This window comes from Acanthochromis polyacanthus, chromosome 1 (genome assembly GCF_021347895.1).
Source record: "Acanthochromis polyacanthus isolate Apoly-LR-REF ecotype Palm Island chromosome 1, KAUST_Apoly_ChrSc, whole genome shotgun sequence".
Lineage (NCBI taxonomy): Eukaryota > Metazoa > Chordata > Actinopteri > Pomacentridae > Acanthochromis > Acanthochromis polyacanthus.
In genome coordinates, this window is record NC_067113.1 from 53,291,150 (window position 1) to 53,317,803 (window position 26,654).

Below are 26,654 nucleotides of genomic sequence, written 5' to 3' on the forward strand. Positions count from 1 at the left end.
GAACAGAATCTGAACTTTCTGATCACACCTTCTACATATATTTATACTCTTGCCAAATTAAGTTTGTGGTGCTCTTAAACCTTATTGAATTCTCCACAAAGGTGTTTCTGTTCTTTAGCTTAGCCTCACTTTCTTAAATCGGTAGTCAAAATAATTGAAACACCTGTCAGTGTAACACAATACGGCAATTCAACGGCACCATAAACTGCAGTCTCCAAAAATTATAATAGAGTTGATTTGACGGCTCTCTCTAAATTAGTTTCGACAAAAATTGAACATCGTGAACTTCATGGAGGTGACATTTACTGCAGGACTGCTGTATTAGGCTGCATTAGTTTTAGCTAGGTGCTCGTACTAATCTAGTATATAGCCAGAGTGATTTAAAAGAACGTCACACCTGTGCGGGGGACACAATCAGCAGCAGTTTAGCAATTTGTAATGAAAGGGCCAATAACATTATTAGCCTTGTTGTAAAAATGAGTGAAGGTGCATTTTCCATACACTGTTTCCTTTGTTCGTGCAGCAAGTGACGACTCGGTCCTCGTGAGTAAAGCCGTAAACCTCAAGATTGATGGTATCGTACTGAAACCAGCTGGTAAGGACACACACACAGACCAACACAAAGAGTATTTACATTTTTAAATCTAATTTCTCACGTTGTATCTTTTTCTCTGCCCCCTAAACATAAACACACTCACAGCCATGCATCTTATTTACAGTCCTAAATTTAAAACCTTATAACCTTCACTATATTCATGCTTCTGCCTCTCCAGACAGTCGCAGGCTTTTATTTAATGGCCACTACTTCTCATTTGTCTATTTCTCCCTCATTCTTTGACATACGCACACAAACACACATACACAAACCACACATCAAGTTGTCTCGTCTCCTGTGATCTTTAGCCAAGTTTGCATTTTCTAAGTTCAGAGTGTAAAGTTGACTCAGAGGTCTGATATGATCTACGATCTTTGTGTTTTTTATCCCAGTGGTCGGCGTGAAGTTGGACATCAGTGCGTGGATGGCGAGCTTCATCAACACAACGTACAGGACGAACGTGAGTAGATTCTATCTTGCATGACGCGTGCGGACACACACTGGATCCACGCTGTAACTTTTGCTGCCCTTCTGTGTTTAAAGTGCAATGATGAGATCTGCGGCTGTCAGAGAAACAATGAGGTAAGAAGTTTTATCGCATATTTGTCATTTTTTGCGGTTACTTGAGGATAAGATTGTGGGAACGGAACATCGGTGTAACCTTTTCTGTGTGATTCCAGTACGTAGATTGTGTCATTCTGGATGACGGCGGCTTCCTGGTGATGTCCAATCGAGAGGAATATATAAGTCAGGTGGGCCTTTACATTTCATTTTACTCTCATGCATAAAACTGTTGAACAAGGCAGATAAAAAGTGATGTAAGGTGTAACAAAAATAAATCAAGTGTCATAATTTTCTCGCCACGCTTTCTAATATTTCCGAGTTCTCTAATGCCTCGTAGAGCAGAATGATCTATGATTCTATAATTCATTCTGTTAGTGACTTAACAGAATTATGTTGCTATTAGTTCTAACTTTGTTATATAAGATCCCTTATTACAAACTGAACCTATATTTATTTTATTAACCCCTTAAACTTCAGTGTACCGCCGGTGGTACATCTACTAATTTGCATAGGAATTTCAAGAATGTCCGACGGCTGCAAACACGATTATACAAACACTATACGCCGATGGAAAGCTTAGATTCTCATGAATCCGCCGGTATAAACCACTTTCAGATGCGATTACCACAGCGGGTGAGAAAAACACATTTGTCCGACAAAAACGAATATTCATCCATCCGTTCTCTATACACGGCTTCAACGCACACAGCGCGACTCACATTTCCGGGTTCATTATTACACACAGAAAAAAAGATTCCACAAAAAACGGCCATAATCCAACCTTTTACATCCAGATGACACAAGCCAGTAAACTATTTTGTTCAAAACATGTCTTGAAGTCGGTATAAAAATTTTTTTTTATTTAAAAATAGAATATTAGCGATTTTTTGTACTGAAATGGCTGGAATTGACTGCAGTTTAAAGGGTTAACTTATGTTTCCTTGTCTTGTGCGGCTATATCTGGTCCAAATATCTTGACATCATCGATTAAATATTTCTTTGTTTATAGAGAAAATACTTTTTTGTGGTTCTCATGCTGATTTATATCAAGACAGTATAATAATTTAATTGTACTGTAGCAGCATCATGGGATATCACATATTTCCTTGTGATTTATTTGTTAAAGATCAAGTGTGTCAGATTAGTAGTATTTATGGAAGAAATGGAACATAAATGTCATAATTATGTTTTCATTGGTGTATAATAAATACATTTTTGTCTTACTTTAATGAGCCCTTTACATCTACAGATAGTCCTATTCTACAGAGGACTTTCTTCTACCATAATGTTTGAACAGAAAATATCTAGTGTACAGAATGGGGAAAAAAATGCTGTTTCTAGAGAGGGCCTTAGCATTGTTTTTGCTTTTTTTTGTGGCCACTGTAGGTTCACTGACACGTATGGAACGGAAAAGGGTAGTCTTTTGGTTGTAATTTGCAACCTTACGGCCAGATGGGGCTAAATCCAAAATGTAAACTTTTTCGTTATGACAATTTTAAGGTCCATGTACTAGTTTTTTTCAGGGTTTCTATTTCACAACATTTCATCAACGAATGGATGTCATCAGCACACGCACATTTTTTCACCTAAAATAACCAAATCTAAGCATAAATTTGTGATTTATCATCAAAATCATTCTCCGCGTCTCATTTCAATGTTTGCCAAAATCGTTCGCGGTAACCACACAAGAGCAGCAAATTCTACACTCCTCAGAACAACTAAGTGACTCAAGTGTAACCAACAGTCACGTGGAAAACATTCACAGGCTTTTCAGCTGAGCCGGGCTGCACTGCAGGGTGTGTTCTCACAGAGCAGATAGGACACAAAACAACGCAAGTAGTGAAATATCTATGGTATGCAAAGACACCATTATTTTTTTCTGGTAATGTTAATAACTGTGGGCACTTGGAGAAGTGTTAGTGATAGAAGTGATTTCCGTGTTTTTTTTTTAGATTTTGTAAAAAATAAATAAATAAATAAATAAAAAAACTTATTTAAAAACTATTTTTAAAATGTTTCCAATAATTTGTGGCATTTCATCTGGGTTTTACTACACAGAAGACATTTTTGAATTCTTTCTACGTGTAACCGTGGTTGTGTTGATTCCATAGAGGTGCAGAACTTAGTATTGCGGAAAAGAAAAAGGGGTTAAAATACTTTTGTTTGAGAAGTATTCTTAATTTTTTTGACCTTAACTGAAAATCATTTTTGTCAAAGTGCCAAGAATGAGTTTCCACACCCAGAACACTTATTGTTCTCTGTAAAGCACTCACTGACCTTGTGGAACCAGTATAGTTTTGATCAAAGCACCGAAATCAATCATGCATTATTCACATCCTTAACAAGACACAGTTCAGTCCGAAGGATTCTAGTTGTTGTGGCCTTTCCTCTTTCCTCTTCTTTGAAGGCCACTGAGCTGCGTCAAGGGTTATTAATCGTACACGAATAAAAACATGAGGTGTACTTCAGTTTAACTGTTTACTCAAGAAAAAACAAAAATAAACAAAGATACATTCCGCATGTTCATCCGGTAGAAGAAATTATGCTCCCCTTCTTCGTCACAGCTCTCATGCTCATATGCAAACCTGTCGTAAGGACTCCACACAAAAGTAAAGGGGCATACACATACATTTTGTAATCAGGCAAACTAAAACCTATGCAGTTCAAAACTATCTACTAACTAACTAACTATATACTAACTTTAAAACTATTAACTTCTGATCAAAATTGCTATTTTTCAATTATGGCTCTTACACTAGTGATACTTAATTGTGAGCAGTCATATTTGTTGCGAATTTTGAGTGACTCTCAATTTTCCTTTCGCATCGCTAACTACAAATAATCAAATAAATCCAAATAAACACATTTTATCATTGTTTTGTATTAATAACTGTTACACAAACACAAACCCACTCGTATTTCTACCCACTACACCGTTGTCTTCTGGTAAAATTCTAACACTGGGCCCCTGCTGTCGACTGAGTAAATGTTTTTTCATGCGGCCTCAGCTCCTTCCCAATCAGGGCTGGGTGTGCGCTGGATAAATCAGTTGCCCTCTGAAGTTTGGCAGCAGCACTAAAACCCAGGGACCTTGTTTGGAAAAGGCTGTGTGCCCTCAATCATATTTCCTTCAGGAGCAAAGTTTCTTTCTCTCTCTCTCCCTCTGCAAGCTTCTCGCCTTCTCTCCCTCTTTATGTCTTTCTCTCTCCAGCTCATTCCTTTTCTTTCTCCCAAAAAAAAACCCTCGGGGAGTCTGCGGCCAACAGGGCTGTGACTGTTAATTCATTATTTGTGTTATTGCACAGGGAAAGAAGAGAAGGCTCCCTTTACCGTATAGACTGGAAGATTTATATATCCTTTGGCCGTTAGTCTAAAGAGGAATGGATATGTGGAGGACGGCTTGTTAACAGTGACCTTACGGAGTAAAAAGAAAAGGATAGTTTGCATTTCCTATAACTCACACACACCCCACTCCACACAGATGGATTCTACTCACTGTACACACTCCCTCCTGGATGCACAAGTAGTTAAACACTTCCATACACACGGTCATGTCACACCTCTGAGATGCCGAGACAAACTGCTTCCTCTAGGTGGAAATTTATGGCTGCCTGGTGGATTGTGTTAATCAGATTATACTGAAGTCTATCATCCTGGTTTGAGGTGATTTACTGTGTGTGTGTGTGTGAACATTCTCTGCACACATTCTCGACTGTTAGTATGTGTTGTGCAAGGAATTAACTCTTGTAAACTGAAGGTATAACGGCGTTTAAGCGCGCTGTAAATGAGAAATATTGAGGAAATCCCCATTCACCTGCGTTTATAATGTGTAATTTTAAAGGTTTGTGCTCCTACAGAGAGTTCAAACATTTCTCAGTGGGCCCTTGTTACTGAAATCATTTCCCCTTATGAAGTGGTGAGGTCAGGCACAGGCTGGTAGGTTTTGCCTCTGGGCTCCAGAGCAGGCATGTGTCCTATTATTTATACCATGATATTGCTCAAGTCTCTGTTCCTGTTTGGATTCTTGTTTCTCCCGAGTACCTGAACCCTGCTACATAAACACTTCCAACCCTCCTCTCCCCTCCCGACGTCAGATTGGGCGTTTCTTCGGCGTAATCGATCCCATCCTCATTGAAAAACCTGGTCAACTCGTCCCTGTTCACCTCCAAGAGCACCTACGACTACCAGTCGCTGTGTGACCCCGAGACAGAGAACAAGGCGGCTGCAGGCCTGCGATCCGTCTACGTGGTGAGTTACATAAGCCAGAAACCATCCACACACACACACACACACACACACACACACACACACACTTACATGTTCACACCTTTGGATATCCATACACTTCCCCTATGCGTGTACACATGCAGCCATTTCTACCTGCCTTCTCACACACTTCCACACACACAAAAAGCATCACTCACCAGGGAGCCATAAATCTGGACAGAGCAGATGAGAAGGGAAGCAGAGGGTATGGTGAAAGCGTTAGAGTGGGAGTTGCAGTAACAGTAACAGGATTAGGTGGTCCAGCACGCTTGGCTAACACAGCGAGTGATGTAGAAACAGGCGCTGTTTTTCATCACTTGCAAAATGTACAACTCGCAGCGAAATGATGCAAATTGTCTGCAGACAGATGATTTACCCTTGATGCTGGAAGGGCTCAGATTACAGGGGTGGTAAATAAGCTGATACCTAATAAAAAGATAAAAGTATGGCCTCGGTATTTCACAGTTCAAACATCCCCCCTCCCGCTCACTGAAAAGCCACGTCATTTACTGACCATAAACATGTACAATACGCTTGACTTGAGTGACTAAGGTGAGATGAAAGATGCAGATATGTTCTGATCAAAGACGCTGTCGACAGCCAGCGATGCCTCTAACACGGTTAGTTAGGACCCTTGATGACTCAAGCCGCCATCAAGTGAAGAGAAAGAATACAGCACTGATTCACCAAAACAAGGCCCTCGGCATGCTAACCATAATCAAAACAGCATGTTGGGCCTTTTATTCAAACCGTGTGCTACTTTGTTTTCTCACTGCTCTTTGTTTACATATTTATCCTCGCATCTGTTGAGGAGGATTGTGTTTTAATTTCCTCCGAGAGGGGAGAGAATAAAATCTCTGGCTGGACCTTTTGGTCTTTGTGCCTGGTGAAATTGGACAGTCTGCAGCCACTGTAAACACAAACAGGATGTTCAGAGTGGCTCAACCAGCTCAAAAACGCTTTCTTAAACTTCATTAGCGATTAGATTTGGTGCTTTTCTGATATTAATTCGCGTTTTGTTTGTCCCTCTCAGCCCACAATAGCAGATATTTTGAACCTAGGATGGTGGGCGACAGCTGCAACCTGGTGAGTCTGTTGTTTTTTTTTTTTTAACATGGTTGGCATTAGTGTCCTCCTTTTTTCCCCCAAATGATGAAGAACTGAAATATACAGTAAAAACCATCACTGTAAGTCGTTGAAGCCAGGTTCTAATGGAAAGCAGGCAAGGATTTGCTCCTCCAAAGGACATATAGCATCTGTTTAATAGCTGAATTGCTCCCAAGACAGTCAGCATTCCACAAAATCTTCCCTTGATTTATGCTCAGTCCTCACTGTCTTGATGCCATTAACAGCTTGTTTTACAATAAACTGCATTTTCAGGCCCCTGACGATGTGGCCGTATTCACAGTAATCAAAGCACACATTAAGGCGTTTTTAATTAAATGCCAAAATTAGAGTGCAACTCAAGCCACACATGCTGCTAGTTTAGTTTCACTGTGTGTTGTTCCATTGAATCCAGACATGTTTCATCTTTTGGGATTTGTTTTGCTCTTAGGTCAATCCTGCAACAGTTGCTGGTCAGCATCACGTTCCCCAGTTACATGGATGCAGGTGACTTCTCGTTTATTTCACAACAATTGCAGCATTTATCCAGCTGAGCCCGGATGTCGTCCCCGTGGAATCAAAATAGTGATTGATGCTTATTTTTAGTTCATTTAAAAAAGGCCTTTAAAGGTCTCTAACACGGTAGGAACAGCTCATCTTGAGAGGATTTCAGATGTCACACATGTGAGCCAGACCATGCGAGTGTGGAGTTGTGTATACTTTGTGCGTACACAAATGTGGGTATTAGAAATACAGATTACCAACCGCTTCAAAACCAAAGCTAAATAACAGGCCTGTTTGTGTGTTTTTTCTAAAAGACGTGTGATGGAGATGTTCTTTTAAACTGAAGCTCCTTCTGGCCATATGGACATAGTTTTGCTTTAATTTCCCGAAGTTTTGATACTTCTGTCTGCTAAATTTCTGCTGCCTCCAGAAACACTATGTGACGCTGAATTCATTACCCAGAGAAACTGCACAACCTTTCTCAAAGAAATGTTGTTTTATTTTCTAAATCGGTACCAACCAGTTTTATTCACCTTCTTTGTAATACATTAGTTACAAGAAGTATCCAAAACTATCACCACAGCTCAATACTACTAGGATTAGTAAGACAAGTTTATTTTGTTTTTTGAAATGTTTTTTTTGTGTGTAGTTTTTCCACATTACCAATAGATCAAATTACTATTTTAAAGAAATAATCTAAAAAACATTCTGATAAATTCACCAGCAGTTAAAGCTGACTGTCGTCTCCCTCTGCCTTACTGTATTAGTCGCATGTCAGATCTTTTAATGCATTGCTTTGGCTTTAAAATTGTCAATCTTACTGCAAGTTTCCAAAGCATCTCCCTCAAAAAATGTCTGATAGGTTTGATAGTTCCTCTGCATACTAGGAAGTTGAATGTATGTTTTTTTTTGTTTGTTTGTTTGTGTGGTTTTTTTCAGTTTGTCAGAGCTAATATCAATGATTTGCAATCACCAGACCAATGACTGATATGAAATGAAAATCTTGGTGGAAAAATTAGAGTAACCTTTGTTACACTTCCAAGGAACGCAGCAGAGTTATGTGACGATCGGCGTACGTTTGTCTATCTGTCTGTCTGTCTGTCTGTTCTCAACATTACTCAAAAACGGACTAACGGATTTGGATGAAATTTTCTGAGAAGGTCAGGAAATGACACAAGGACCAACTGATTAGATTCTGGCAGTGATGCGACTTGTGGGTCTGGATCACAGATTTGTTGAAGATTTCCATATCATTGCGAGATAGCGGCATGGCGTCACTGTAACTATGACAACAAGTGAACACTACGTCAGCTGCCTGCTGCTGATCACATGATTGCAATCCTACTAAAAATCCAGTTATTGGGACTTATCCGTCAGAAATCATACATCGACTGAGCATCAATTTTTTGCATATGTTTATTTTAAAAGATAACTTTTAACATTTGACTTTCATGGTTTCTTGACTATCAGTCATGATGTGTAGCTAATCAGAAGCTGTTGTGGGCTGGACATTGTGCTTTTAAATTATTTATTTGATCTGGAAATGAAAATATTCAGAAAAAATACAGAATATCTGATCCAATAATCCTTCAGATCCAATAATCAGTCCGATCTCCACTGCATGCTGCAAAGTTAGCAACGACTGTGAAAACGTAGGTGACCAAAAACACAGCTCTAAATGTCTGCAACCAATTTACTGAGATGATAATATGTCAATACTGAGTTTGTGTTATTAGATAAAGGCCTGAATATGTCTGCATGTCCTTCTACAGCTGAAATGGACGATGATGTATCCAATGACATGCGGAAGGAGGTTCTGCATCACGGAGCAAACTCAATACTTCTTTGAGACCGACAACCTGTCTTTAGAGGCTCGGTCGACCTGTGAAAACTGCTCCAGGTAAAACTATCCACAGCACACTTAAAACCCTTCTCAGCTCCACAGTGGGCCTTTAATGCACACGTGCACAGAGTGTAGCAACAGTCCAAGTTTGAGCCGCTGTGATACGCTTGCGTCCATGAGATATAAATGAAGTCCCCGGCGATGGCACTAAGAGAGGGCTGTAAAAATTCACATGCCATGAAGGTGAAGTCAAGTCACTAGCGTGGACCACCGTCTTGGCATGCTTGTGTGTGTGATGTGTGTAATGTACGGTGTTTTAAGGCCCCCTCGTGCGGCTAATGGAGTGCCTGCCCGCATGCCGCGCGGCGTTCCTGCACATTAGCCGCACACACGTTTCTTTTTAACGACCGCCATAAAAAGCAGAGAAATCATTTGTGCACCGACGACATGTGGGTTTCAGTAAAGTTCTCAGAGGACAGTGGGGTGGCACAGCAGGTTTTACGTCTAGTTAGGAATAAAAGCAGTCAGGGAACTTGACTGAGTGTGCTTTCATTGTGTTCAGGAGTATTGCTTAGTCATGTACGAGGGATAATTAGTCTACTTTTTGCCGAAGCTTTTGGAGAAAACTACATGAAGCAGCAGACTGGAGTTGCTCTGTCTTCTTTTCTTCTTTCTGGTTAAATATTCAACTTGGTGCATCTCTTGTGAGCATGTTGAGTGAAACTGTAATCTTTCCTGGACTCCAGCCCATGTGGTCAACAACTGCTCTTGTGTCTCTCGTGGTGTCTGTCTGCTCCTCTGCAGGCTCTACCATGCTGAAAAGCTGCCCCAAGACAAACCTGGTCTTTATCATCACTGATGCAAAAGGCACCTGCACATCATGTGACACGAAGCCGTTAATACAGGACGAGCAGCAGTGTATCCTTTTACCGAACGCAGCTGTCATCTGGCAGAGAGCGTTTGATTCAGTGAACAGATGTTTCAGAAACTTTTATCAGGACAATCACAAGTAGATGCTTAGATTACGGCTTCTAGCGATTAGCAGAATTTTCACCTCTCCTCTTTAGAGGAAGCTTGCAGGAAACAACAGAATGTCCTAAAAGGCTTGTTTTCCATCGCTAATAACTCCCCAGTAATCAGCGTTTCCCTCATTTGCGTCTTTAAATCCCACAGCGAGCATTTCCGTAGTAATTGACATTTACAAATTGGCTCATGATTCAGATTCGTCTGCACTGGGGTTTCTCTGTCTGTAGGGCAGATGGTGGTGTGGGATCAGTCTGTTGAATCGCTTACAAACAAATCTATGATGTTCTCTCGAATACACAGGCCTGTGGTCAATTACAGATAAGCTGCTTGGAGAACACAATGCTCGAAATGACTGCCACATCACTGAGGTATTGAGCAATGGGCTCGAAATCTAAAAGAGACAATTTGTTTGTTGTTTCACTAATCGTTTCCACAATTATTCGGGATATCCTAGATTTGGACATTAATCGAATGAGCATTAGTGATCTTCTCTAGTAATCAAGATGTTATATTACAATTTTCCCCTGCAGCAATCAGAGATAAATGTCTTTTGGACAAAGCACAGTTTGCGGCTGCTACTTCAAATGCGAATCACCCACAAGTTGTATTATTGTTCCTGACTTTACTCATCCAGCTAATGGGCCTAATCCCTGTGAAATGGCTCTGAACCCTCGCTACAGGAAAGGGCCTGCGGTTTGTTTCGATAACAATGAACACGTAAGTTGCTTTTGTCGACCCCGGACAGTCTGAACTGCACAATTTTTTGCAAACTGGTTGCACTATGTAGGGTTTCCTGTATTGTTGATGTGTGGTTATTTACATCCAACATTACGCGTTATTTGGCGATTTGTATTTGGTTACTTGAGGTCGGTAATACAAAGCAGGAATTTGGAATTATCTGGAATTAGTCAGATAATTTAGGCTTTTCAGAAATACAACAGTGGTTTCTTTCTTAGCATGCATATTCAAGGTTCAAGATAACAGAAAAATGCTTAAAAACCATCCAGCTGGCCAATCAGTCATCTGGAAAATGGCATCACCAAGTGAGACGGTCTTTTAGTAAGTTTAGGGAACCAATCTAAAACCCCTTTTTTTTCTGACTTGCATAGATCTGACAGATATAGAATGTCAGTGGAGAGGTCTTTAGTCCGTGCTGTATTTTTTTTTCCTGTTGACTGTAGGCAATTTTATCGTTCTGTAGGCGACAGAAAAACAAAACAGAAACTGATTAAAGCACTAAAGCCTTGTACTCGTTGACCTTATAAGATTTGCAAGTCAGCTTACTTGTTTGTTCTTTACATGCTCCCAAGACTGTTGCAGCTGAAATAATAAGGTGGAAATTGTCGTGCACACTATAAAACTGCATCTAAGCAACACATTAACTGAATGGAATGCAGAATTGTAATTACAGTCAGATGAACTTGTCCTTTAATGGCGGGACAATGATGCTAGCCTTTAACTTACACATTCCCACAATATGCTGTGTTTCTTATAGTCTGTATTGTGGCTTTAAACTGCTTATAGGGGTTTAGGATTATAGTTTGTTCTTCTAGTGAGAAATATGCGGCTCTATACCTGTTACGTTTGTAACTGGTGCCAGCACCATGCCTGAGGTGATAACCAGTTTAGTGTTTTTGTGGTTGTTGTGGTTTTTACAGGAAAGGAAAAGATGAGTGCAATTTGCTTCGTATTAGTGGCCTCTAGTGAGTGAATGGGAGGCAAATATTCCATGTCTTTTCTCCTCAGTTTTAGCTCTCATTACTGCTGAGAGAAATATTAGCCTCCTTAGCTGCTAAATGCTAAACAATATTCCCAAGATAGTCACTGACTTTATCTGTCTGCCCTTCTATAACAACTTTTTCGCTGTTAACAGGACAGATTAGAACAGATAATGTAAACCAAGACAGTAAGTAGTGGACTGTTACAGCTATTTGAGATGTTAGAACCCGCTATGCTGAGCGGAAAAGGAGAGACGGAGCAGTTTCTTTTCCCCTATTTACCTTACACACAATCATTTGATTCATTGTTAATCTTAAATTATTAAAGAGAGCAGCTTTTACTGAGAAGATCTGACATAAAACTGCAGGTTAAACCAACATATCTTTAACAGGCATTAGAGAAAAATGCTTTAATTAATTAAAAATAACTGATGCTGTGAAGGGAAATGTATGAGGTAACTGTGATCATATCATTCACCCAATCTCTAAATTGTGTGAAAATCATTTTTAATGTTTTTTTTTTTTTCACTTATTGCACACATAAATATTTAAAAGGAAACAGTTTGTTCTGTCATGACTTTTTTACCTGGAAAATAAAAGGTAGCAACAGCAAAACATAAGAGACCAATAAAGCCAGGAGCAGAAGGAGTTCATTCTAGTTTTAGTCACTGGCTAAAGTCCAAAATGCTTAAGCTGCTCTCCCAAAATAGAAACAATATATCAGTGAGGAAATCCTGCCCATGGCACCTTTCCATTACTAATATCTTTACATGGTGCATGTCATTTCTTTTTTTGTTTAGTTTTTTCGAAATCCCTCAAAAGCTATATGCGCATAGGTTTCCCATGCAAAGATAAGCAGTCTGTTGTTGCTTGAATTATGAGTGTCTAAGCTAAACAAACAGCTTTATGAGTTGCACAGCATCTCTGCGTGTGAAACCTCTGTGCTCCGATGCTCTGTTTGTTTTCACTCTAGTCTTTTTCCAGTGTCAGAGTCTTAAAAGATGAACTCTCGCTCACTCACACATATGCAAACGCCACACACTAACTCCTCCTCTCACTCTTGCCTCTCAAACGAATGCATCTGTCAACTATTTGTCGACTTGATCTAACTTTTCTTGCCTTTTCTGCTCATATTTGCTTTCTAACTATGTGGACCGTTTTGCTGCATGATTCTCTTTCTCTCTGTTTTCTCTGTTTCCTGCCTTGTGATTGGCTGTTGATGGTTAGGATGAGGCCATGTGCCGAAGGAGCGCAGGCTCCCCATTGGCTTCCTCTCTGCTCATGTTACTGCTGCCACTGTTCATGTGCTGTCTCGGGTCAGTCCCATACCGCTAGCTCTCTTTCTCATTAACACTTTGTCATTATCTTGTACTTGATCTAACAGCCTTTCGCCCGTTTCCCTCTGTGATGTTTCTCTCCTCAGTTTGTTTGCCTCACCTCATCTCCTGTCAATTTTTTTTTTTTTTACATCTCTGCTTTGTACCACTACCTCATGTGTTTTTCCATTGTTTCCCACGTTTATCCCTCTCACCTGTCACTTTCTCTTATATTATAACATCATCTGATTTCACCTCTTCAACTTACCTCCCTGTCTCTTTCTGTATCCTGTCATTTTCTCCGTCTCACCTGACTATGAACTTCAAACCGTGCTCTTGTATCTTTCCCCATCTATCATTATCGGTCTCCGGCTATAGACTCAATGGTCTCTACTGATTACTGATGTATCCAGATGCTAGCAAAAACAGACCACTCACTTCTTATTTGCATCCACATTTTCATCTGTCTCTTTCAATGTTTCTCAACTTGTTTTCTCTTCGCCAGAAAAATATCAAGGCAAGATATTCTTTCCCTTTTACCTCCAGATGCTAAGCATACGCAGAGTATCAGATCAGTGTTTTTCACACATAATGACTCAACGTTTCCCAGTCAAGTATAAAAAGTCATTTTGATACTTTTTTATATTTTCTGACCTTTTGTTTGATGCCGTCATACTTACAATGGACCGTTTGCTAAACCTTACTCCTCTTAGTTAGTACTGCTAACTTTCAACGCTTGTCAGACTCTCCACCATCACAATTCTACTAAATGGACTCATACTGCATCTATTGCAGCAAATTAATTAAGACTTACATGTCCTCAGAATGTGTCTAATTTTTCAGCTCACAACAATCATTCACCGTGACGATAAAACTTCAATTTGTAGTCCTGTTCTGAACTAGCTGTTTTAGTGTCTGTAGCTTTAAATGCAGCTGAGCTGCTTCTGTCCAAAGCCTCTTAAGGAAGGAAACTGTCTCTGCATCTGTGATTTACAGCATGGAGCAAAACAATTACATAGCAGATGTAAATGATTGTGTGACACTGGGACTTTGTATCACTTCACATTGTCTGACAACAAAAAAAGAAAAATATATTTTTTAAAAATGACAATAGCTTTTTTGGGAATTCAGCTTCTTTAAAATGCAGTTCATGTGAATACAGAGAGCAGGAGAGATGTCAACAGATAAAGTTTAGGTTGTGCTGAAACACTACCAGTGACATGAAACAAAACCAGTCTTTGTTTTTTGGTTTAAATCGGTCATAAAGTTTCCTCCATCTCTCAATGTCCCTCAACTTTACAGAGTTCTGTGGTAATGTTAGTCACATCAGCTGCATAACACGCAATACTTAAGATTTTTCTATTATTTGCACCAAGAAGCAATGGGGAGTGAGGAGGCAGGATTATACAAAATTTGAGCTTGATGACTATTGGTTACTGGTTTATAAAGTGCTTCTGTTTTACAGTTTTAAGTTTATAACAACAACAACAACAAAACACGAATATTTTCACCATATGAGACTTTGTAGTGCCGTGGTATGTATGCTTAGAATGTTAAAGGAACAAGACATACACAAAACAAGTCTTCAATGACTGACATTGGACACCATCAGCTATAGCTAGCTAACTAATTAAGCAAATGTCACCAACATCCCAATGCTTAAAAAAAGAAATAGATGAGGAAAAAGCAAGATCAGATTGATTCTCATATAGAAATGTAGTAGCTGTTTGTTTTAAGCAGAACATTTTATCTTTAACATTACGAGGGAAAAAGCTTTGGAAGTGAAGCTCGCATACTGCTGTTTAAAACTGCTGCAGTTGAGTCAGTGGTCAGGTGCATTTCTAGGAAAACCACAGATTAATATCTGTAAATACCACAAATATGTATCTGTGGTTTCACTTGGAATGCGGCAGATATATTTGTTATCAGTCAGAGATTTCTACACTTTGTAGCAGAATATGTACAAAAACGGTATATTAAATGTATGAGCCGGGTTTCAACATAACAGTTGGATATTCTGAAGAACCAGTATTACAGCTTTATGCAGCAAAATATCAATTTAATCAATTAATTTCATTTAACAGTCACTTTCACTTATTCTTGTTAACCTTTGAGGAGCTTACTTCTTGTATCAAATTCAACAATTTGGAGGAGTAAAATACTGTAAGATAACTTCTCGGCTTTAAAATTGTATTCCATTATTCTTGGTTTTGGCTTTTCTTTCAATATAACCACCAAAAGCAGCACAGAGGTCTGGCATGTTCTTCTGTTTGAACTGGCCACAGCCCTGCTGCTGATGATCTGCTGAGGCAGTAGTCTGTCACTTAGTTGGACACAATAATACGCCTTATATTACAGCAAACTGATCAATCAATTTCTTACACTTATGATTCCTGTGTTATTGGTTTTCACAAAAAGGCCAAAAACCACACACCGCCCTCCAAATTCATTAAATGTTGAGTGTAGCACTTACTAAAACCGCCACACATCACATATCACGTCAGCTCCTGGAAGAAGTCAGAGCTTTAAAGCTGGTCGCTAAGCTATGATTGGGGAGAGAGGTTTAGCAAACGGTCAGTCGTTATGTGTTGATTGTGTTGATTTTAACAAGCAGTAACTTACTTTCCTCCCTGCTCGGCACCAGGAGGAGGACCCTGACTGTGGCGGGGTGTCCGGCCTGAGTCCTTCCCTGTGGCTAATGGTGGCCCTCCAGCTGCTGCTGCTCTGGGTTGTGACCGAATCCAGACACCACGCCGTCCCATCATGACGTCTGAGCAACCCCAATCGCACCCTCTATCACCCTCCCTCCGTATCTCCAACATGGCAACCAGCATGCAGCGCTGCCACCGAAATGAGGAACGCCTGATGAGAAGCGCTTGTAACAAACTCAAAAAAACCTGTGAGCCCCACATTCTGCCAGTTTCTTCCTTCGATACCTTTATATTCAGGGGGTTCTCAAAGTGATTTCACCAGGGTACAAGTGACGAAAGAAATGTATATCAGAAGATAATGATTTGAATGATAAGAAAAGACCTTGACCTAGCCCTTTCAGTGGTCCCCGCCAGCTGAGATTAGAGGAATCTGGAGATTCATTTTGATTGGCGACTTCTGAACTTCATCTGGCTGGATGTCAATGATGACAGAGATTGGACTGCCTTATAGTATCAGAGGATTTAAAACACGACGGGGGGGGCTTGCTGTTTATTCAAGATGTTGAGCAGTTTTATCCACCACTGCCAGAAGCAGCGCTGCCCTTTGCAAAAACTTTACTTTGAATCGATTTGCAGTGGTTAGTTATTAGGTATTTATTGTTTTTCTGGTTGGGAATTTGGCTCAGATTTCAGTAAGAGATGCCAAATTGTTACATCACGAGCTCTTGCCCTTTGTTTGCCTCAGCTGGGTTGCTGACAATAATGTTGTCTCAGTCTGATTTTTTTCAATACCACCACCCAGAACATTTTCACAGTGTCTCTGAGGGCATCGCCTTCACTTCGCTCCACCGTTCTTTCGTGTAGATACTGTATTTGCAGTGTGGAAATCATGTTCATTGTTATGTTTATGCACAAACGCCAACCCTTCTACTGCCACAGAACGCTTGTTTATGAGTGTACAGATTTTAACTTCGTAGCTGATCATCTAACTATCCGCCCCGATCGGAAACAGTAAATGCGTCTCGATTTTCTGCCCTGATGTCGGATCGCTACGGCGAAAAATTTGCTGCCATAGCACGCATTGATCAATCAGGATACGCCTGGCTGGTGCCCTCTGCGTGCTCATTGGATGAAATCTCTAGTGCCATGTGGACTGTGTGACTCAGACGAACCCTTTTTAGACTGTCGCTTCTGGATGGGAAGAAGTGTAGTATTTAATTATTTTACTATTTATTGATTATTTGAATGAAGTGTCAGGACAGCGTTTTACTGTTTATTTTATGAAAGAAGCTGAACAAGGGGTAGTAGGAGAATTTGTACTCGACAGGTTGGTCTAAAAAAAGGGAAAATGGTACATGTGTATTCACTGCTGTCACTTTTTAAATTAAATGACTACTATCTGCACTGCATTTCAAAGTGCAGCTATTGTTTGTCTTTACAGTTTTGGTCTCCTCGCTGAAGAACTGCCTCTTTCTCTGCATAGAAGTAAATTTGCAGTTTATTTACTGTGATATCACCAAGTGTAAACCACCATAGAACTGCAGTCAGTCCGTGCTTATGATCCTTTTGACTCCATATATCCCATTCTGCAATATAAGTTTCATTTTGTGTGCCTTCTTCTTGCATTAGTTACAAAACTAAACAAAATTATGGAGAAAATGTGCTGATATTACTGTAAATGGTTTAATGGAATAGTGTCAGTTAAATAGATTTACCTTGTTTTTTTAAAAAATGCACTAATTAGTCAAATCTGCCAAAACAATAAACAATAAGGAACCAAAACTGGACCAAAACTGGACTCTTAAAGCAGCTAAAAGTTGAAGGAATTACTGGATTTCAGGATGTTCTGAAGATGCAACATGTGGAAACAGATTTTCCACGTTTGCTGTGTTTTTATGGTTAATGTATGTATTTACACAGTCTTGAGGATTAGTAGAATATAAAGACATGGCTCTGATTATCATTTAAAAATGTCATTTTTACTTAAAACCAGCTGCACTTGAAGCAGTTTGATCATTATTTCTGCTGTTCAGAACGGACAATCCCAGGTTAAAATCACTCATACAGTCTTCTCTGTGTGAAACTTTATCGGTTCACTCACAAAGGAGAGACGTGCCAGAGCCACGATTTTACCAACTAATTACCCCCCCCCCCCCCCAGAAACCACCAAATATCCTTCTAGTTCACAGTTCCATTTGAAAAAGTTCCTACATGTCGAGCATTGGCATCAAATGTTCTATTTCATTTGAAAATTCAACGCTTATCTGTGTTTGGCATTCAAAACATCAACAGGGAATGAAATCTGAGGATGCTAGTTACACCACTAAAACAAAACCAGGGAGGGCAAGCTTGTAATCTGTAAACACTCACGGATGTTTGCAGGAAGTTACTTAATACTGTGGGGAAGTGAAAACCACATAATGAAGCTATGTGCATCACATTACCACTAACATTTGCTTCACCCTCTTTAGATTTCTTGTTTTAGCTAAATAATTACATTACGCTAAATAATGTCAGTTTTTATATGAGAAGCATTCTTCCATGTCAAATCCAGGTTTTCTAGCTGCAGGCGTCTTTTGTGGCGAAACTTCAACCACTATCATTAAATCATCATCAGTAACTTTCCAACTAGTCTGAGGTGCACTCTTTACTCTGTGTTTTCCTCTATCTTTAACTATAACCGTTCAACAAAAACAATGTGGTGAAACTAACATGGTATTTATGCTCCTCTTTTACTAACTCTCAAGAATATCAAGTGCCATATACATGAGGACTCCTATTCTCTTGTGGAGAAACCTATTATTATCGTAATATAACATTTATGCAATGTTACCCAGGCAAGATGTAAGTCTCATAAATTGTTTCCCTGTGCTGCATGGTAATGGCTGATAATCTTTCTTAACAAAACTATCCGGTGTACTCCTGCTTTCGTGTGTAATGTTGGGAAGCATAATATCCTGAGTGTCAGGCATTTGTTCGTGATATAATAAGGTGTGATCAGCTAATACTGCCGTTCTCTTGGGGAGACAGCATTTGGCTCTGCCCTGAGTCGGCTTGGGAAGGCGAACCTGATTGGCCAGCGTGATGTTTGAAAGCACTCCTGTCTGTCTGACCGGTTCAAGCCATGTGTGATTCACTACAATTTAAAGAACCATACCAGCTATTTGGCTCAATGACTACAAATCATGATTCCTTTAGATTACTGCAAACTGCTTTGCAAACCATAGTGTAGTGTTTCAGAAATGTTCAGCAGTGACCACCACTTTGGGCCTGACAGAAATGTCTCCACAACTTTTGGATCGTTTGTCATTAAAAGTACAGAAATTGCACCAAACATGATTCCCAAAGGTGTTTTTGATCCCTTGATTTTTTTAAAATTTCAATCCAATTCAATCCATCTGGGGCTACACTAGACTGTGAATCTTTATGACTTTGATGTTCATGCGCAGGTTTCCTGAATAGTGGTTCTTTCTCTTACTGTGCTCACTGTTTTGCTATTGGAGTCACCTAGTGTAACCAGCAACAAAAGCTCTAATGACAACACGTCTGCCCTTGACAGACAGATCGACCTCAGGGCTTCACTCCAAGGAGGGATAGTTGACCGTGGTGGTATGAGATCATCAGTCAACTATTCCTCCTGAATCATTCTTGCTTTCTTCACAGGAGGAACTGCATTGCTTCTGCAAGGCATCCAGGCCACCTTGGTTAGCTGCTCAACAGCTGTCAGGCATTCCATACAGTAGCATATCGCCAAATGTTGTTACGGCCACAGTCTGGTTTGTGCGTTACACATTCGTAGATACATAAGCTGTTTCTGTGGCTGTCCAACTGTTGACAGTTAGGTAGTTGACTTTTGTGTAAATCGGGCTAATGTGTCAAGGTGAGCCTTATGGGTGTTCAGCTGGCATTAGCCTGTCAGCAGTCACTGCTATGGTCACAACTGACATTTATTAGCCTTAAGCCAACCAGAGCGAGGCAGAAATGATGGATGCTGAGTCCTCAGTCATGCCCTAGAGGAGCTTTTTAACCAAACTTGAGAGCGAGTACTGGGGAAAGGATGTGGTTGGCGATGCCAAATCTGACATGGAGGAAGAGTCAGATGACTCCATCTTCACAGCCAACTCTGCTATCAACAGAAAATATATTGTATAACGCAACCCAGCATTTTGACTCAGCGTGGTGACAGTGTAGTCACCATCTTGGCAGTGCCTGAGTCCACCTCGCTCTCAGCTACTCCAAAAATGACTGAAGGGGTGGACATTATTGAACTGAGGTGGGCCATGCAAACATGCAAACATGGACTGTCATGTGATGGCATGCATCAGTTACTCAAAGCGTCCTGGCACTTAATGATGTATAATTTTAAGCCCTAATACAATTTGTATGGATGATTTATCAAGGAGTTATCCCTCCGTGCCGTTGTCATGAACTGATGAATAACTATAGAAACCAAAACTAAATTTTGCACCAGACTGTAATCATGTATATTTCTGCTGTAAAGTTGGTCATTTTAACATAGGGTCTCTGGGGATAGACTCACTTTTTGAGTCAGCCACAAGTGGCCATGTGAGGAACTGCATTTTTTGGCACTTTGACCCATTTTTCAGCCCTCCTGACTGCTGGTTGGTTTTAGCCACTGGGTTGAATGACACGGAATTAGGTGTGCACATTTACGTCCCTCTCAGTATGAATTGAAATATCTTGTAATTCTCTGACTCTTCTTCTGGCACAATCATCTGATAAAAATGCTACTTTTTCCAAACAGCAAATGCTAGCTAACTAACTAAACAACAGTGGTGCTCATGATAAGCATACCTGATAGTATCAGCCAGTTGTCATTGTGAATATGTTACATGCTGACATTAGCAATTAGCTCAAAAGATCACTGTTCATAGTACTGTTTCTTAGAGCAACTAGTGTGGTTGCAGACACTAGTCTTGCTCCTCTTTCAGGAAGCCATTAATTTTCATTCATTTGTGTACAGTCTGATAATTTAGTGGCAATGGTAATCCATCCCAGTAAACCTCAAATTAGTGGTTCATTTAGTAGTAATTGATGTTTGATAACTGATGAGTTGTATTGTCACTGAGAGATGTCACCACACAGTAAATTAATGCAGATTGGATGTGGTGCATCCCACAGCTCAAGTAGATTTGAGGAGTATTCTGATTACATTTTATACTGTATGAAAATCAGTGGATACTAGTAGAACTGAAACAGAAAAGAATAGATCCAAATATCAAATAATAGGCCTTTTTGGCAGTAATTTTAGTCAAGTGTACATGAAGTGTAGTTATTACGGTCTAAATGCTGGTATGGTCATTCAAGTCCTTTTGGGCAGGGGAGTACACTGTAAAGATGAAATGAGTGAAAACACAGACCACCTAAAATGCTCCAAGAGGATCCTTTTGGAAATGCACAGAAAAACACTGGAGATTGAACTTGAGCTCCATAGTTATTCAGATGTTCCACCCTACTCTTTAAGTGCTAAAATCAGATGCTGTCACCTCAGGAATAATATACTCTCGATGTGATATGAAGTGTTTTTGATTCTGTTGGTGCTCTCCGTATGGATCGTGCGGGTTGGCCTTTTTATTTCAGGAATCTTGAGGACTGCTTAATGTGTGTGTGTCGGTTTCTTTTTTGTGTGTGTCTGTTACCTTGCTGCCACTCTTTGGCAGGTGACTGACAGAGTATCAAATCTTGCCCTGCCTTCGGTTTTACGGCGGGCTTTTTTGATGGAGGCATCCACCGAGTCACACCTCAGCAGCTTTGGGAGGGTCTTGGTGGGCCTCGCTGTCAGTCTCCCTCGATTGTGCTTTAACATGTTACACTTTAGTGGAACTTGATTCTCCAGAATCAGTCCTGTAAAAAATTGTACAAAAACCAATGTTGTTCTCAACAAAAAGAAAAAAGAACAATGTTTATAATCCTGGGGAGGAAAAAAAGTGTTTATTCATGTGCAAATAAGGTATATTCAGAATAAAAGTTTATGATTACTATATGCTGCTTCGCGTTTAGACTTCTGGCTGATGTCCTTTTTCTTGCAAAATACCTTTTTTTTTTCCACAGTAGATCAGATTACTAGCTTCTGTCACATGGCCAACACACATTTCCCATCCAAATGTGTGTGAGAATGAGAAGGAAGCACCCTGAGCCTGCTCTCCCAGTGTCTAGCCAACATCAGAACCTGACGTCCAGCCAAGATCAACAATGTCCAGGAAAAGAAACGAAGGACTCGTAGGTCCAGCCACATCTCTCCACAACACCGAATTTGGCTCAAGGACACATCCATTAACAACGGCCCGTAATGTGCCTCTGGTCATAAATTTACAGTAATTCCTGTTTTCCCTGTTGCATGTTGATCAAATGGTAAGTGACTTTCTCGTTAACGCAGCCCGCTTTACAATTGAACCTGAAACCAGCTGTGCTCAAGTCCAGAGTCTTAGAGCTACTATTCCTCACTGCCCCCCAAAGACAAACTACAGGCTCATTTTACTCTTTATTGTGGACATTAAAACCAACCCTGGTTCTGTATTGTACTGCAAAGTCATGAAGAATGAAGGAAAACTGAAATCCTTTAGGTGCTCGGGGACGTTTTAAATGAGACCAATTACGATGTCTTTAGTATTTATTTTTAATAAAAAAATGGTCTTTATTGTTGGTAGCACAGCTGCTGAACGGCTGCACGGAGACCAATAATATGTAATTATATATTTTACAGATCCTGTGACAGAAATTGATTACAGCATCGACCGAAAAGTACAACATGCACGACTCTGCAGCCAGCCCAGAAACTGAATTCAAAATATAATTTATCATCAGAGTAATGCAAAGAAATTACGCAGTGCATTTCTCCAGGACTCCAGCCTATACAGTAAGCCCATCTGTTGTGTTTTGTTTTTTTTCTTACCCGTAGCATATTTTTCACATGTGTAATCTCTGTTTTTAATGCGTTTTCTTTCCTTGAGTGAATATTGTATGAAAGATTTATTATCATGCTAAAAGCCGTGTTTTCCGGTGACAGCACCCTGTCTTTCTTGGACTCCGCTTTCGCCCCCCTCCAAACTCTTCCTCTCCAAAAGTGTTATTCCTTGTCTGTCACGGATGAGTTGCGATGTCAACAGCACTCGGTGGATTTCCTGCCAGGGGCTCTGGATTTCGTGTCTGGCAACAAGATGACCCTGTTGGTTTACACTGAGAGGTCACCCCTGTTGTGTTTTTGATTGTTATCCTAAGTCGCTGGGCTTGTGTCCCTCTGTCACTGATTGATATCCTGCCCCAAGTCCAATAAGTAAACGGCTTCTACAGTAAATATGAAAAGTTTATTATGTAAGTAATTACGTTTGTAAGTATTAACAGTCCTCTCATTACACCAGCAGATTTGTTTTTCCAAAAATTGGGCTCTCCAAGAGATGGTGTCACATGTCATTTGTGCACCAGAGTGAACCTTTAAGTGCTTTATAAAGTGAGATCCTGAATGCTGCAGCTCCTCACCACTTCATTTATATGCATGTCCTGCTTTCAGAACTCCCCTTCTCTCCCTCTTCTCAGCTAATGCTTACTCTTGCATTCCTCACCGTGCTAGATGAAGAAGATATGGGTTCTACCGTACATTCTGCTTTCCTGTTCCGTGAAAGCGATCTGACTTGGTTTTAGGTTACCGAAGAATACACTGTCCCCCACACGGAACCTGTTTCGTTCCCGCAGACAAACCCCGGCTGACCACCACTGAGAAAGTTTTGTTTCTGCGCAGATGTAGGCTACAAAGGACCCAGTAGGCACATGCTTGTTGGGAAAAAAGAACAACTTTGTGGGTTGGGGTTGGAAGAAACAGCATTTTGAGACCCAACTGACAACAAAGAGCAAGAATGAGACCACCAAGGCATTGTTGAGGTTTTGTTTTGTTCCACATCTCCTGCCTTTCAGCTTTTCTATGTAATTTTAAAGGTTTGACTTGGGGGCTCAGGAGGGACATCTGTAACTACCCCAATCCCCAAATGAAGTTCATACCCTTTCATTTAAATTTCAAACACCTCATAAAGGCATTTGTTTGGCAAGGGCTCAAAACCTAATCACAACTGCTGTCATAAATATCTTGTGATACTTACAAGGCACCAGGGGATCTCATTTAAGGGAGCTGAGATTGATATGTTTAGTTTGTTTTGGGGTTTTTTTCCACTGTGCCTCTTTTATTCAGAAAGTCTCTACCCCGAGGGTCAGCAGTCAAATGCATGCAAGTCCTGACATTCTTATGCCTTTTTTTGGATATTAGATTATGTTGAAGGTTACAGTAGAAGTAAGGCTGACTTTCATCAGCTCCTGGTAGCCTGTAGTTTCAAGAAAACATTACACTGCAGTTTATGTAAGACACTGGCACATTATCTGCCTTTACGTACCAGTTTTGGTTTCATTTCATTTCATTTATTTATTTATCAGGACAGTGTACAATGACATTAAGCTCAAGAGCAAAGATGTTTGTACCAGACTGTAGCTTTTCAAGCTAATTTAGTTTATCATCCCAATCATTACCACATGGAGGATTTCTTACAACTTCCACTGAGCTCTGACTAGTGGGCCTGTGATGAAAGCTGATGGTGACATGAGCCACATTAGCCGAACAACACTTATGTCCACTGGAAATATAAATAATCCCCTTTGTATTCAGTTACTTTTGATGCTGGGAGTGCATGAAGACTCTTGTGTTCAGTCTTGCAGCTACGAGCAGAACATTTGGTGTGTTGTGCTTGTGGCTGAGCTACTTTAGAGTTAACAGAAGCAACTGATGACTGTTAGTTCCTGAGCTGGCAGCAGCTCGATAAAATTGTTACTAGCTTGTAAAGCTGGGAGGCTGTCTAGTTGTGGAGGGGCTTGAGGGATGGTAGAAGTAAACGTTTTTATCTTAACAGCTCTTACTTTACACCTCCAAGTTTAAAACAACCGCAAAGCACAATAAAAGTCAGATTTTTACCATATGGGACCTTCCAAAGCAGTGGTGTGGGATTCACATGAGAGACAATGCCCAATAAGGTGCAAATTATCATTAAATAATGGATTACACGGAGGCCAAAACCATACTTGGAGTACATTAATTCCTGATAATGGACACCTGAAAAAAGTGGATTATCCAAGGCATTACTTGGTCACCTGCAAAAGACACCAAAAAGACCACTAATTTAGATTTTCAGAAGTCATGTATTCAGTCTAAAGTTTGCTCATACATGAGGATTTGACTGGCACCTGGAGCAATCATTACCATCCCATCAGAGTCTCATACAGTGAAAACACTCTTCACTACTACACTATTAATACGACAACCCTCTGATATGACTTTGCTGAGAGAAATTTTTAATTCAAGTTACCTTGCAATTATGAGCAGGTAAAGATAACTCGACAAACATTTTCAGTTGCATCTTTATGCAAGAATTTGAGCAACTAGGAAGGCAACTGTGGTCGACTTGAAACTTGGAACAAAGAAAATGTTAAGCTCCAAAGTGTGAAAGACAAAGACATAAGTGTCTTATATTTTCCATGTAAACAAATGTGTCATGTATGATCTACTTCAGAATGATTCTTGTGTGTAGAAACCCTGCAATGATGCAGTTCCTCCAGAAATTTGCAAAAAATTATTTACATGGTGTTTGGCAATTTGAACCACCTGAAAGCATCATGAAAAACCGGAGGTTTACACAATTGACTGTCGAAGTCAAAGCCTTTCCCTCGTATTTACCAAACAGCTCAAATTCCAAATATCCCCCACCTGCTCCGTTGTCTCTGCATCGCTTTGGATCCTTGTTGGGAGTCCTTTTACTTTGTGACTCATCTGCTGGTCATTAATGCCCTCACTTTGTTGTAATTGCAGCAGTCTGGTAGCATTGGCTTTTCATGTTCCTTTCATGTTTTTTTGGCCGCAGAGAAAGTGAGGCTAAAGCGGAGGCCCCAGCTGTATAGGGAAAACAGAAAAATAACCAGCGCAGATGTGGGGCGCTCTCGCTCATCGGACCGTGCAGTGACCAGTACCAGAGGTTTGATGTGGTTTTTGAATCACCATCATCGCCCACAGTTTTGTATCAGCTGTCCTTGACTGGAAATATGAGTTGTCCTTATCTCAGGGGAGAGGAGAGAAAACAGAGGAGCACTTCCAAAGATTTGCAGACAGGCTGGAGGTGAAAAAGAAACAAGCTGTCAAAACGTTGTCCTTAAATGATGGTGCCTGAAACGGGAAAGAGGAAAAATGCTCCTGAAGATTGATGGAAAAACTTCATAGTCCTGTGGAGTTGAAGTGAGAGTTTCAGGAAAGCCTTCATTTAGTTGTTATCGATTGGGCAATGTGTTTTAGAAATCTGGGGATTACAGTCTGTGTTGCTTTAACAGTTTATTTTACTGCAGACTACAGAATACAATTTGCCAGGTATTGAAAGATTACTACAAGGTGACTTTGGACTTTTTACTTCAATGCTGCCTTGCATTATTATTGCATGTCAAAGTGTGATTAAACACAATACTGTTGCATAAGCCACACACAACCCAGGACACCCAAATTTACTTGACCTTTTCTTTTCCGCAACAACAAGTTATAATTAAAAAGCAATAAAGCAGATGACAATATTGTGAATTTACAGTTCCGTCGAACATTTTGTTTTCACATTCTTGGCTTGCAACTCATCCTCGTAAATTAAGTGGCACCAGAAAATAGCAATTTTAACTGAAACAAAAAATATTAAAAATGACAAAGACCACACAAATACAGATATTTATCCGAGTGAACATTCTCATCTACATGTAAACACCTTTTTAGCTCACTCAGATAGATTTTTTTCGATTCAGTTTAGTCCCATTGTTGCTTTTCTTAATGAGCATTCATCTGAATCAGCAACACCACGGGCTGATATGTATACCAGTTTCTTTATGTTTTGTTTGCACTGGCAAGACGACTTCATTCGGCACTGATGCACCAGAAACCCTCTGTGTCTGATTTGCCCAATTTTATTTCATTTCAAGTTCACTAAAACAATGAAATGACAGAATGTTCTTCTCTGGCATTTGGCATGTGATTGATGCAGATTG

The 26,654-nt window shown here is 40.1% G+C and overlaps 1 protein-coding gene across 1 annotated transcript in view; it reads left to right on the plus strand.

Moving 5' to 3' along the window:
* The window catches only part of cacna2d1a (calcium channel, voltage-dependent, alpha 2/delta subunit 1a), a 129,362-nt gene extending 107,773 nt beyond the window's left edge, over window positions 1–21,589 (plus strand). The window contains 14 exon segments of the mRNA XM_051949713.1: window positions 524–595; window positions 988–1,055; window positions 1,139–1,177; window positions 1,276–1,347; window positions 5,254–5,289; window positions 5,291–5,407; window positions 6,459–6,511; window positions 6,981–7,036; window positions 8,806–8,849; window positions 8,851–8,933; window positions 9,681–9,702; window positions 9,704–9,794; window positions 10,537–10,619; window positions 15,581–21,589. Coding sequence (XP_051805673.1) covers window positions 524–595; window positions 988–1,055; window positions 1,139–1,177; window positions 1,276–1,347; window positions 5,254–5,289; window positions 5,291–5,407; window positions 6,459–6,511; window positions 6,981–7,036; window positions 8,806–8,849; window positions 8,851–8,933; window positions 9,681–9,702; window positions 9,704–9,794; window positions 10,537–10,619; window positions 15,581–15,703 — 959 coding nt within the window. The 3' untranslated portion in view covers window positions 15,704–21,589.
* Window positions 21,590–26,654: the final 5,065 nt, after the last annotated feature.